The sequence below is a fragment of the Oculina patagonica genome, unplaced genomic scaffold, assembly GCF_052425735.1.
Source record: "Oculina patagonica isolate OP01 unplaced genomic scaffold, crgOcupat unplaced302, whole genome shotgun sequence".
In the NCBI taxonomy this organism is placed as follows: Eukaryota; Metazoa; Cnidaria; class Anthozoa; order Scleractinia; family Oculinidae; genus Oculina; species Oculina patagonica.
In genome coordinates this window covers 1-12,992 of record NW_027558149.1, presented here as the reverse complement: position 1 = coordinate 12,992, position 12,992 = coordinate 1, and the positions used below count along the sequence as shown (strand labels likewise).

General features: G+C 43.3%; 2 protein-coding genes across 2 annotated transcripts; one reads left to right on the top strand and one right to left on the bottom strand.

The window, feature by feature from the left end:
- Positions 1-477: 477 nt before the first annotated feature.
- LOC144640483 (protein amalgam-like) lies at positions 478-6,593 on the bottom strand (the record flags this gene model as incomplete). Its single annotated transcript, XM_078499599.1, has 3 exons — positions 6,521-6,593; positions 4,447-4,710; positions 478-762 (listed from the first exon to the last, which is right to left on the bottom strand). Coding segments are annotated over exons 1-3 (622 nt in total), but the record flags the coding sequence as incomplete, so codon positions are not given.
- A 663-nt stretch (positions 6,594-7,256) lies between these two features.
- Positions 7,257-12,584, top strand: LOC144640482 (uncharacterized). Its single transcript, XM_078499598.1, has one exon. It carries the CDS (start codon positions 7,257-7,259, stop codon positions 12,582-12,584), a length of 5,328 nt encoding a protein of 1,775 aa, XP_078355724.1.
- The last annotated feature ends 408 nt before the right edge of the window (positions 12,585-12,992 follow it).

The following is a 12,992-nucleotide window of genomic DNA, read 5'->3' as shown; positions in this document are numbered from 1 at the left end:
TGTCACATACGAGTCGCACATCTTTTAGCCTTTTTCCCAAAGGAAGCAGTGATGGCTTTCTACTCTCTTATTAACGACGACGATTATTTTTATTATTGCCTCGCACCCGAGGAGGCACCCTAGAAGCCCCCACCTATAGAGAGGAAGATTTCGCCGTAGCAAGAAAAATTTCGATTTTTGAAAACACGGCTCGCAAAGGATTGCCGAAAAGTACGCTAAGGATTGCCGAAAGTTCGCTGAGGGTCGAACGAAGACGCAAATTTTTGAATTGTTGAGCAATACCCGATTCCCTCTATAGCGCGCGCCTGCAGGGAATCAAGGTAGTTGTATTCATCAAACCAAGCGCGAGACTTAGCTATGATGCACATTGCTGAGTCTTGCGCACGGTTTGATGAATACAACTACCGTGATTCCCTGCAGGCGCGCGCTATAGAGGGAATCGGGTATTCATCTTCATTAAATGAATTTTTCTCTCACTTGGTAATCCAGTTGAGCCCGCGTTACACTCGTCAGTTTCACAGCAGCTGAGAGCACACTGTCCATCTGTGAAGTTATCACAGGCTTTTTTGGCAGCATCACACACTGCTTTACTGGCGCACGAGTTCACCACTGCTGTGATGTCATCTTTTTTAGCCCAGATTCTCATACAGCGGTCCAATCCTGAGGGACATGTTACTAGGTATTTGGCTTTGTCTGTCTCCAGTTTATCTTTTGCACAGGCATCACCATTGCCGGCGCAAACGTAACACTTGATGGCATCAGCTAAAATAAAACGAAAAGAAAAAATACTTCTTTTAATGCGTGACAGACGGTTGAAACGAAAATCGCGCGTATGACTTTCTAAAGCACTCGAAGAAAAAAAGTGACACCAGGCAAAGTTTTAAGTTTTATTATAGCTTTTAAATGATAGTAATGGATATTTTTCTCAACTTTATTTCAAATCCATACAAACTCTCATAGTACGCTTTGGTTACCTGTGGTCTCTCCCCATACAAACCCTTACATCTAGACTGTTGCATAATAACATAGTGCAGATAATCACATATCAAGCTTGAGCTACCTTTGCAACAAGAGATTTCTCTAAAGCATCCCCCGGCTTTATTTCTTTCGCTTTTCCTTTAAAGATTTTTCGTGTTTCTCTAACTAGTTAACCATTAACTGCTTTTGTTAGCGTCGTAAATTTAAATTTCAGAACCGTATCAGCCGTTTTATTTTTCATAAAAGCACTGGCCCTGAAGAAGACGAGACGTAGTCAATTACTACTAGGGGTATTGTAACTGCTACCACTGTTACTGCTACTGCAGTAACAGTGGTAGCAGTAGCAGTAGCAGCAATAGTAGTATTATTAGCAGCAGCAGCGCTGGCCTTGCATTTTACTTGGTTATTCCCTGTTTGTTTTTAGGTCCTGTAAATTTTTAATAAAACGTATTAAACAAACAAAAGGGTAATCATGTAATTGCCCCCGCAGGGTTTTGGCCCAGACGGCCAAACCCAGACGGCCAAAACCCGAGGAGGCACCCTAGAAGCCCCCACGTATAGAGAGGAAAAATTCGAAATAGCCGGAAAAATCTCGATTTTTGAGAACACGGCTCGCAAACATTGCTGAGAGTTCGCTGGGGCCTGGGGTTCAAATGAAGACGCAATGGATTCTTGGAGCGGAGTCTGTCACGAGGGTTTGGAAAAATATGGCCGTCCCGCAGGAAAGATCTTTTGCTTGAAGAAAAACGAAAAAAATGAAAGAGAGCCCTTCCCAAAGGTTAACGCATCGCTAGTTGCTCCCCAAGGGGGCAACGAACAATAACGTCAATGCAACTTATTAGAATTCTGCGAACCTTGCAAAATCCATCATTCTCAGAAGAAGACCGCAGAAGGCGATCGAAAATTTAGAGTATCCTTTTATATTTTTAGATCTGTTTTAAACATTTTTATATTTTAAGCTATGACCACAGATCGCTCCAGCAGTTTTACTTGAAGAAATGGCTGAAATGTATATGTAAAATTTAATTGATACCAAAAATGACATGGAAAGCATTACAGGCGTATCATCCAGGGAAGTAAAGTTTTAGTCAGTGACTAAAAGTCGTAAAACAAGTGGAAATCAATTGGATCTTACGTCGAAGGTATAAACCAGAAACCTTCAAATGAAACATTGCCATGCAATTACAAGGTAATTCATTTCGCCCACAAACTGTCAGGGTGAACTTTCAGTACTTGGTCCAAAGAGTAGGTCGAATCCCGGGGGGGCACCCGGTATATTTTTGGGTGGGGGTGTGCCGCTGGGAATTTGAAGCCCTTACCCTATACCAGACCATGTTCAGCTGATGATTGCAACCCTATACTAGACTAGACACTGAAAATCCCTACCCTATCCCAGACTTGCATTTTGTTAGAACTGTATCATTATCAGTGTTTTAATGGAAAACCATCTGTGAACAACGATGCCGCGATGATTTTATTTACGTTTAGGAAAGCCTCTTTCTCTTCCGAGTTTCTGGACTATATTCGTCATACCGTCGATCGGTTTCCCGGCAAATGCTACCCGTTTCTAGACCAAAACTCTCTGATTTCTATACCCTATCCCAGACTAAACTGCTTGAAAACCATACCCTTCACAGCGGCACATACCTATATAGCTCGTGTATGGGAGTGCCCCCCCGGGGGTCGAATAAGGATCAAATGTTGTTTTTGTCCATTGTTGAATGTGCCATATTTTGTTATTCGTGAAATTTTTAGGCTATTTGGCGTCTTGGCAAGGAAATTATTGTAAATTCATTTTGATCTTGAATGTAATAAGCTTGCTTGAAGTCACCACGAATTAAACGTTCACGTGTTCTGCATGTATTTTTGTGGTAATTTCTGGTAACCTATCAAGCCTACCAATATCCGAACGCACTCGTTAATGTATTATTACTGCTAGTTTACATATTCGACTTGTACACTATTTGAGCAGTGTCACGCAACAAGGAAATTCCACAGCAAACAATGTCGTGACGTACTCGACACAGTAATAAAACTGAAGCAAAATGGTGTAGTCCATAGACTTAAATAACTAAAGGCATCAAATGGACTCCATTAATCTTAGATTATTACTGTCGAACAATGTTACAAAGGCGGGGGCCGCTAGGTGAGAACTATTACTAGTTATTTTATTCTACTCGCACAATTTGGATCAGGTTCTTACAACATGCTCTTCCAAGGCAGAATTTCAGCTTTCTGGTCTGGTCACTAACGATCACGAACTCAGGAGAAAATGATGATAATAATAATAATATTAATAATAATTTTATTCAGCTCATATTAATGTTTACAGTAGGTGGTTTTCGAATTCTTAATTAGATAGAAGGAAGGTACTGTATTACAGGAATTTGTAGCTAAGTTAGTATTGAGCTGGGAAGCTAAATGAACCAGTAGGTTTTCTAGTTAGCTACCCGTACATTTAATGTTATCATAGTTTAGTTTTTGTTCTGACAGGAGGTAACGTTTTATTTGCTTGGGAAATGTTAACACGCTTAAGTCTTTCAAAGAAGATGGAAGGTCTTCCCAAATATCAATTGCCATGAAAGGGACTGATTGTTTTCCTGCATTAGTGTTTACTCTATACTTATACAAATTCTGTTTTGCTGTATATCTTGTGTTGTATCCATGCATATTTCTAGCATATTTAAATATATCGTCAAATACCCTAGGAAGAGGGCCATTATGTCATGAATGTGCGAATTTCAATACTTCAAGACGATAGATGTTGCCTACTGTCAGAATGTCTGGTAAATTTAACAAAGGTTTGGCACTCCGAGTCTTTGCCAAACGTTTTAGCGTAAAATGTTAATCTTACTATATGGTTTTTCTATACTTGGATTTTCTTAATATGTGTCTTATATATACTTCCCCACGCTAAAATACCATATAAAATGTAATAGTAAATTGTTAAAGTAAACAATGAATAAGGCTGAAAGTCACGCTAGTTCTTCCACGAATGTTCATAAGATTCAATATTTAACCTGGCTCGAATAAAATGTGTAGTGTAAACAATTAGCCGTGCTGAACCAACTCCTTTCTTATGAAACTTCATTCAATAAATTTGCAGAAATTCCACTCGATCGACATGGTGTGCGAAACGTGTATTTTAAGAAAAATAGTTACCAAGAAAATCTTATGAACATTCATGGAAGAACTAGCGTGACTTTCAGCCGTCTTCTTTGTTCGCTTTCCCCTGAGTTCATGATCGTTAGTGAAAAGAGCAGAAAGCCAAAATTCTGCCTTGAAAGAGCATGATGTAAGGAGTTTATCCAAATGATGCGAGGCGAATAAAATAATAAAAATAATCGCCGTCGCTAATAGGGGAGTTACAAGCAATCACTGCTGCCATTTGAAGCAAAAGAACTATTTTTAAATGGTATTTAAAAATATTTATGCTCAAACCAGATAAATTATTTCTACATTACTTACATTTAATTCCAACTTTGCTAACACTAGTAGCATCATCACCATATCCATTGCTAGCTGTACATCTGTATGATCCTGCATCTTTCCTCTGTACATTAACCAGATGAAGCAAGGGACCAGAGACATTAAACTGGTTTGCTGGGACGCCATCTTTTGTCCAAGTGATGTTTGGATGTGGGTCACCAGATGCATTACATTTCAGTGTGTAATTTTGTCCAATAGAAAGCTGAGGTTCTCGTACTGGGGCGATGGTTATTTTTGGAGGCACTAAAAAATAATACAAATCAATATATTTATTGCGTCGATGTTTCGGAAAAATTTATACAATATAAGTGTTGAATTTCTCGCGCGCTTATTGGGCAACTGAGAACGATTGTCTAAAGGAGTAAGGATGACGAAATGATGTTACATCACCCCACACGGCGCGCTTTATATTTGTACTTCGGTCGCTGAATGAAATTGAATTTACCTTTGTTTTGTGTTAATACACGAAAAAATACGAGAATTACTTCATGGGGAGTTTTGTTCTCTTGAATGGAATATTTTATAGGCTTATGAAAGCACATAAATTTGAATTCGTTTGTGTACGTCATACGAATTCATTTTTATAACTAGAACAGTGTTAGAAGATTGTCGAGACCGTAAAACTACTTGTCCTGCTATAGTTAGTCAGGAGAAAGCACGTTACTCGCTACAGGCAAAAGGAAGATAATACACTCAATGATGGAATGAAAGGTATTAATTAATATTAGAGATGTAATTCTTTAAAAGTCTATTCCTATTAATCCGTATTATTCTTGTTTTTTCGCATTTGAATTTTTTGCGTCCTGTTCAGGAGGAAAGCGTGACTTAAGCGTGACCGTGACGTTGTGTTATTTGAGTGACATATGTCAAAAGATTGGATGTGCATGCGGTGAGGTGTAAGGTTTCTAGTCGAGTAGTTTTCCGGCCATGTTGAGCCATGATGTTAAAAAACAAGACAAGTTTAGTGTCTTTAGTGGATTAAAGTTGTGTTATTTCAAGATGCCTGTCTATCTTCGCAACATTTTTTGGCGACCACGACGGGACACATGAGCTAGTGGAAATTCGAGGAATTGTCTTGCTCAAGGGGAGCTCAAGGTTGATTTATTCGCATCGCATCGCATCGTCTCGATTTGCCATTTTGGATTTCGCGTTCGCTTGTGGAACTTCGTACAGGATTTGGACTGTTTACGGTGGTAAAAGTTCAGGAAAGTTGAGGTCAACGTTTGTTATTCTTATCGCTTCGCATGTATTTTCGTTTCACGGTTTTGTGGTTGTTTATTATCTTGACGTACAATTATTCGTCGGAGTCGTTCGTAAGGAAATCAAATCAACAAGAAGGTCTTCGAGGGGAAAAGGTTAAGAATCCGATCCAAACAACGCGTCGGTCAACGCGTCGGCCAACGTGTCGGCCGACCCACCACCGACACACTACCGACGCGTCGGCCGACACATTACCGACGCGTCGGCCGACTCATTACCGACGCGTCGGCCGACACATCACCGACAAAGAGAAAGACAAAGACTATGAACGCCGACCAAAACAATGCCGACGCAAAGGCTACGAACGCCGACAAACACACTACAGATACGAAGGCTACGAACACTATTCTTTGTTATGTTGCTTGTTTGTTGGACTATTATTTTTTACTTACTTTTCAGTCTTTGAAAGGAGTGGGAAACACAGAAAGACTACAACGTAATACCGACGCCATCTTTAAAACTTAAACTCGTAACTAGGCTCCCATCTTTGAAGCAAAATCTAGTACCCAGTTTTTCTCAATGTTTTGAGTTGATTCGCGTAAACATGCACACATGCTAGTATTTGCGTTTTAATTATTTGAAAGAACTTTATTAAAAAGGGGAACTAACTATTAAGAATAATCATGCTGTTGGCCATTGACTTTTTCAAATATGGTGGCTCCTAAAGGAGCCGTTTTTTTGACTCTCAACAGAATTGTTTAAGAGTAGAAACTGTCGTCCACAGTTAGAGGGAGCAGTTTCTTGGCAACACGCAGGCGTTTGACCATCGGCAGCAGGCCCTGGAGTTGTTTACGGCATTCCCGCTCGATTGCTTTCACGGACAGCTTAGGATCTGCCAGCCTCTCGATCGTGGTGTCGTACGTCATTTCATTGACGATCCTGAGCTTCTCGGACGAACTGTGCCATCTCGTCGGAGTCCTCCTCCGCTTGCTGCAACTGATGTTCTTGTTCTCGACACCTCAGTTCTAATTCGTCATACTTGGCCTTGATGTCTCTGTAGGCCTTGCCAAGTTGTTGGTTTTTGTATTGAAGTTGCCTACAAAGCGATTTGTAGTTCACTTCATCTTCCGGTGTTGAAGTCAATCCCGAAACTAAATAATACCCGAGTATTAAGTCGACTTACCTGTCTAGTGCCCAGTCAGGCTGCATGTTAAAGTAGCGTGGGGACTAGGTCGATGTCGGAACAAAATGGCGTCGACAAAAAAAAAAACGCGATCATTTCCAGACTTATTGCAGCTAAAACTAAGAGAAAAAAGTCGCCGACGCACCGCCAACGCACCGCCGACGCACCACCGACGCACAATTTATCCTCGGTTTTCATGTACTGAAAAATACTTGCCGACGCGTCGGCCGACTGTCGGCCGTGTGTCGGTCGACTGTCGACCGACAGTCGACCGACAGTCGGCCGACGCGTCGGCCGACACGTTGACCGACGTGTTGACCGACGCGTTGTTTGGATCGGATTCTTAACCTTCGCCCTTCGAGGTTGTAGAGCGTGTGTTAAGGGTTTTGTTTTACGTCGCACGATAATGCCGCCCCCAGGAGAGTCAGAAGAAGTTGACGATAATGAAGAGCGAATTATAGAACTTAAACGGGAAAAGAGGAACAGAAAGACTACACTTACGAAAACGCGACACAATGTGGAAAGGCTTTGCGCGAGTGGCGAAGATCCCGAGTTGATTCAAAACGAAATTGACACTTTATGGAAGGTACTAGAAGCATGCCTTGCTGTCATGGACGAGCTACAGAAGGCTTATTTACACTTGGGCGACAACGACAACAAAAAGTCGGTCGCGGAAGAAATAGAAGCTGTGGAGAACGAAATAAACAATGCCATCGAAAAGGCCGAACGTGTGGCGAAGGAAATCCTGGAGAAGAAACACGTGGACGCAAGTAAAGAGGCATTGCCGCAAACTCCTTTGATGAATTTACCTCCTCCGTCAGGACATTCGCCTGCTTACAGCCACTTGTCAGGTTCTCAAAACCAAGGTAACTGTAGTCAGCGACTTAAGCCTTTAAAAGTGCCAGTGTTTAATGGTGAGAAAAGTAAATTCGAAGATTTCTGGGAGATGTTTTTGAGTCTTGTCGACCAGGGAGGGGAGCCGTCAACTATTAAAATGGCAAGATTGAGACAGAGTCTTACAGGAACTGCCCTTGAGGCCATTAGGGGTCTAGGGGTTTCAGAACCCGAGTATAATGAAGCTAAAGATATTCTTCAGTCGAAGTTTGGTGGAGAGCGAAGAAAGCTACAGGCATACATGGACCAGATCGAAAAGATGCCCCCATTGAAGAGTGCTGATGTCCAATCTTTTGAGCGGTTTGCTGATCTTGTTCGAATAGCAGTTGTTAAGTTGCAGGCAGAAGGGCGTGGTGGAGAGCTTGGTGATGGTACACTGCACAGTTTGTTAGTTAAGAAGTTGGCCGACAGTCAGGTTGAAAGTTACAGTCGCTGGTTGAGAGAACATAAGAAAGACAAGTCGGTGTTAACCTTGAGGGATTGGTTGAAGGAGGAAGTGAGGGTCCAAGTCGAGGCAGTGGAAATGGCACATGGCATTGAGGCTGAGCCTGTTGGAGGTGCTGCGGATGGTGGTAAGCATGGTGATAGAGGTCGTGGAAGCAGGAGTTTTTTCGGTGAAAATGGTAACTTTGGTAAAGAAACACCCTTTCTGAGAAGCAAGCCACCATGTGCATACTGTAAAGGATACCATGGAGTGTGGAGCTGCAGACGCTTTCAGAATCTGGAAGTGAAAGAGCGTTGGAATATCGCAAAGGAAAAACGGCTTTGTTTTCGTTGCCTGGCAAGTGATCATGAAGGAAGAGCTTGTACCAAGACTCGACCATGTAACATTAACGGTTGCACGCAGAATCACCACTACTTGTTGCATGGCTTCGCACAGGATAATACAAAGGATGGGAGAGTGGTGACTTCACGGGAGGGGGCACCTACTCATACACACACATCGACCGCCAAGCAGGAGACAGCAACCGAGGCCCTTTCCCTTCGTACAGTGCCAGTGTGGTTGAAGGCAAATGATCGCAAAGTAAAGGTGAATGCTATTTTGGATGATGGTTCTAACGAGACTTTTCTTAACGAAGAAGTCGCAGGAGTTCTTGGTCTCAAGGAGAGATACCAGACAGTTACAGTTAATGTTTTGAACAATGAAGTGGAAACATTTCAATCAATGCCATTAGATGTGACAATTGAGAGCCTTGATGGGGAGTTTAGTAAGGATATTAAAGTAAAGACTTGCCCTAAAAGGGTAACTGGAAACTACAAGGTAGAGAACTGGAAACAAAGTAAGGGCAGATGGGCTCATCTTAAGGAATGTGACTTTGCTGAGCCTGCTCAAGATGGACTTGTGGATTTGTTAATAGGCGTGGACAATGCAGAGCTGCCTTATTCTAGAGCCGATATACGTGGTGAGGAAGGAGGCCCAGTTGCTCGCCTTGGACCTTTGGGTTGGACATGCATTGGATCACCAGAAGGAAAGCAGTGGACAGGAGCAAGGGCACATGTCAGTCGCACTTTGTTTGCCCGGGAGCCCAATGCCAGCGTTGATGGTGTTTGTTGTGACATTGATCGTACTTTAAAGGGATTTTGGGAGATAGAAAACTGTGGCATCGAGGGGCATGACACTGTGATTCTTACTGAAGAGGAGAATGAAGTGTTGGAGAAACTTAAGGGATCAATTCGTTACACTGGGAAAGGATACAAAGTGGGTGTACCGTGGAAGGAGGATAAACCTCGGTTACCTGATAATTGTCAGACAGCATTATCTCGGTTGTGCAACACAGAAAATAAATTGAAGAAGGACTGTGTTCTTGGGACAGAGTACTCTCAAGTTATCAAGGGTTATGTTGAGAAGGGGTACTTGAGAAGAGTTAAACCAGATGAACCATCGCCACCGGAAGTTTGGTACTTGCCTCACTTTCCAGTCGTCCGCATGGACAAAACTACCACTAAAGTATGCATTGTGTTTGACTGTTCTGCGAAAACAGATGGGGTTTCGTTGAATGATGTCATTTGTGCAGGTCCTAAGTTGCAGAAGGATTTGTTTGATGTGCTTATTCGGTTCAGGAGGAACCCTGTAGCTTTAGCCTGTGACATTAAGGAAATGTATTTGCAAGTGGAGATCGAAGAGGGAGATCGTCCTTATTTTCGAATATTATGGAGAGACCTCGATTCCAGTCGTGAACCTGATGTCTATGAGTTCAGTAGAGTAGTATTTGGTAAGAACTCTGCACCAATGGAGGCGCAGTTTGTCGCTCAAGAGAATGCTAGAAGGCACCAGGATGTGTATCCAATGGCCGCTGAAACTGTACTCAAATCAACTTACATGGATGACTCGATTGATAGTGTGGAAACTGTACAGGAGGGTATTCAGTTGTACAAAGAGCTGGACAGTCTGTGGGGAACAGCAGGCATGCAGGCAAGGAAGTGGATATCCAATTCTCCAGAGGTTGTTGCAGCCACGCCTGAAGCTGACAGAGCGACTGAGTTGCAGATCACTGAGGGGCAAGAACCTGTTGTTAAGACACTTGGTATTGCCTGGAATAGTACAGAGGACACATTTACTATTTCGACTGCAGAGGTACCTACGGAGATTCAGCCGACAAAGCGAGATGTGCTGAGGAAGGTTGCTACTATATTTGACCCACTTGGTTTTGTCAGCCCTTTTGTCGTCAAAGCTAAGATTCTGCTTCAGGAACTGTGGTCGCGGGGATATGACTGGGATGATGTCATACATGACGAAATCGCGAGTAGAATTGGGAGCTGGTATGAGCAGCTTAAGAGCCTGGGTAATGTGAAGGTGCCTAGGTGTCTTCGTGAAGCAAAGGAAGTAGTTGCTAAGAGAGTTGTTACATTTGTCGATGCTTCATTACAAGCTTATGGGACTGTTGTATACTTACAGTGTGTATACAATGATGCTACCACTACAAGTCGGTTAATTGCTTCAAAGTGCAAGGTAGCACCATTAAAGCCAGTGACTGTGCCTCGCCTGGAACTTATGGGAGCTGTACTTGGTTTGCGCTTGACACAACGTTTAGCGCATGTACTTGGACTTCCCATGCAAACTGTAACATTTTACTCTGACAGTATGGACGTGTTGTGGTGGATTAGGGGTCATGGGCGGAACTTTCGTCCTTTCATTGCCAATCGCATCGGGGAGATACAGATGTTGACCGAGCCATCGCAGTGGCAACATGTAGCCACAGGAGAAAACCCAGCTGATCTATGTACAAGAGGGGCAACACCAGAGGAACTAATGGAGAACTCACTTTGGTGGCATGGACCAGAGTGGTTACTGTCAAAGGATAAGCAAAGTTGGCCTAAGATGGATCTTAGGAGTCGTCCCACTTCGTTGCCAGAAATGAAGACGTCAAATCGCAAGGAAGAGGTAGAAGATGTTGCAAGTGTTCTTACCAGTCGTGTACAGAGTCTGACGAATAGAGAAGAGAAAAAAGGGAAGTGTGAGGATTGGAGGCTTGAAACCACCCGTTTTTCAAGCTGGATACGGTTGGTACGGCTACAAGCCAGGGTGTGGCGAGTCGTCTACAATATGCGTAACCCAAAGGACAGGGTGAATGGGCAGGAACTGTTGCCAGAAGAAATTGAAGATGCCGAGGAGGAAATCATTAGTCGAGCACAGTTGGAGGCATTTCCTGAAGAATATGAGGCATTGCTGAGGGGAAAGGAAATTCCTAAGAAGAGTTCACTGGGCAAGTTATGTCCCTGGTTGGATGATCAAGGTGTAATGCGGTGTGGGGGTCGACTTCAATTTGCTGAATGTCTTCCTTACGATGTCCGGTTTCCTGTAATACTAGCAAGGGGTCAGTGGGTGACAAAGCTGATAGTCAAGTATTACCATGAGTTGTCTAACCACAGTGCTGGGACAAATTTTGTGTTATCACAGATTAGTGGAAGATTCTGGATTGTCGCAGCCCGAGAGGAAATAAGAGCGTGGGAGAATGAATGCAACGAGTGCAAGAGACGAAGGAACAAACCAGCCACACAGATAATGGGTCCATTGCCACAAGTAAGGCTGCGCTTCACATTTCGGGCATTTGACCAGACAGCGGTGGATTACGCAGGCCCGTTCACCACTATACAAGGGCGTGGGCGTCATCGGTTAAAGAGGTGGTTGTGTGTATTTACATGCTTTTCAACTCGTGCTGTTCATCTCGAAGTGGCGTGCTGGCTCGACACAGATAGTTTTCTAAATGCATTTACCAGATTCACCAGTAGGAGAGGAGTTCCCAAGGAAATGGTTAGTGATAATGGCACTAACTTTGTTGGAGCAGTAAATGAACTTAAGGAACTTGTGGGTCAATTAGACAAGGACAAGATTCAGCGAACGACTGCACAGACGGGGATAAAGTGGAAGTTTAACCCCCCAGGAGGTCCTCATTTTGGTGGGGCCCATGAGATTATGGTGAAGGCAGCCAAGAAGGCGATTTATGCTGTGCTGAGTAGCAGTGATGTCACAGATGAGGAACTAATCACAGTCGTCACAGGTGCCGAGAGTTTGCTTAACTCTAGGCCACTCACCTATCAGTCAGCAAATGTTAAAGATGATGTGCCGTTGACACCCAATCACTTCTTGTACGGGCAGATGGGTGGACAGTTCGCGCCAGAGAGTGTCGATACTACGAGATTCAACCCACGGAAGAGGTGGCGCAAGGTTCAAGAGCTGATCTCTCGAGTGTGGTCCAGGTGGTTAAAGGAGTACTTACCCATGTTAAACACTCGTCCAAAGTGGACCGAAGTTGTCAAGGACCTTAAGGAAGGAGACGTTGTGCTGGTTCTGGATCCAAAGCTGCCACGGGGGGAAGTGGCCATTGAGCCGTATCATTGAAACCTATCCAGGGAGAGATGGACATTCTCGAGTCGCAAAGGTTCAGTGCGGAGAGAAGACTGTGGTGCGACCAATTCATAAATTGGTACCACTCTCGTAGAACATTAGGAAACTTTCAGTTGAAAACATTTATTGTTACATTTTTTCGTGTTATACACACTGCGGTCCCCTCAGTGCGGGGAGGGGGAATGTTCAGGAGGAAAGCGTGACTTAAGCGTGACCGTGACGTTGTGTTATTTGAGTGACATATGTCAAAAGATTGGATGTGCATGCGGTGAGGTGTAAGGTTTCTAGTCGAGTAGTTTTCCGGCCATGTTGAGCCATGATGTTAAAAAACAAGACAAGTTTAGTGTCTTTAGTGGATTAAAGTTGTGTTATTTCAAGATGCCTGTCTATCTTCGCAACACG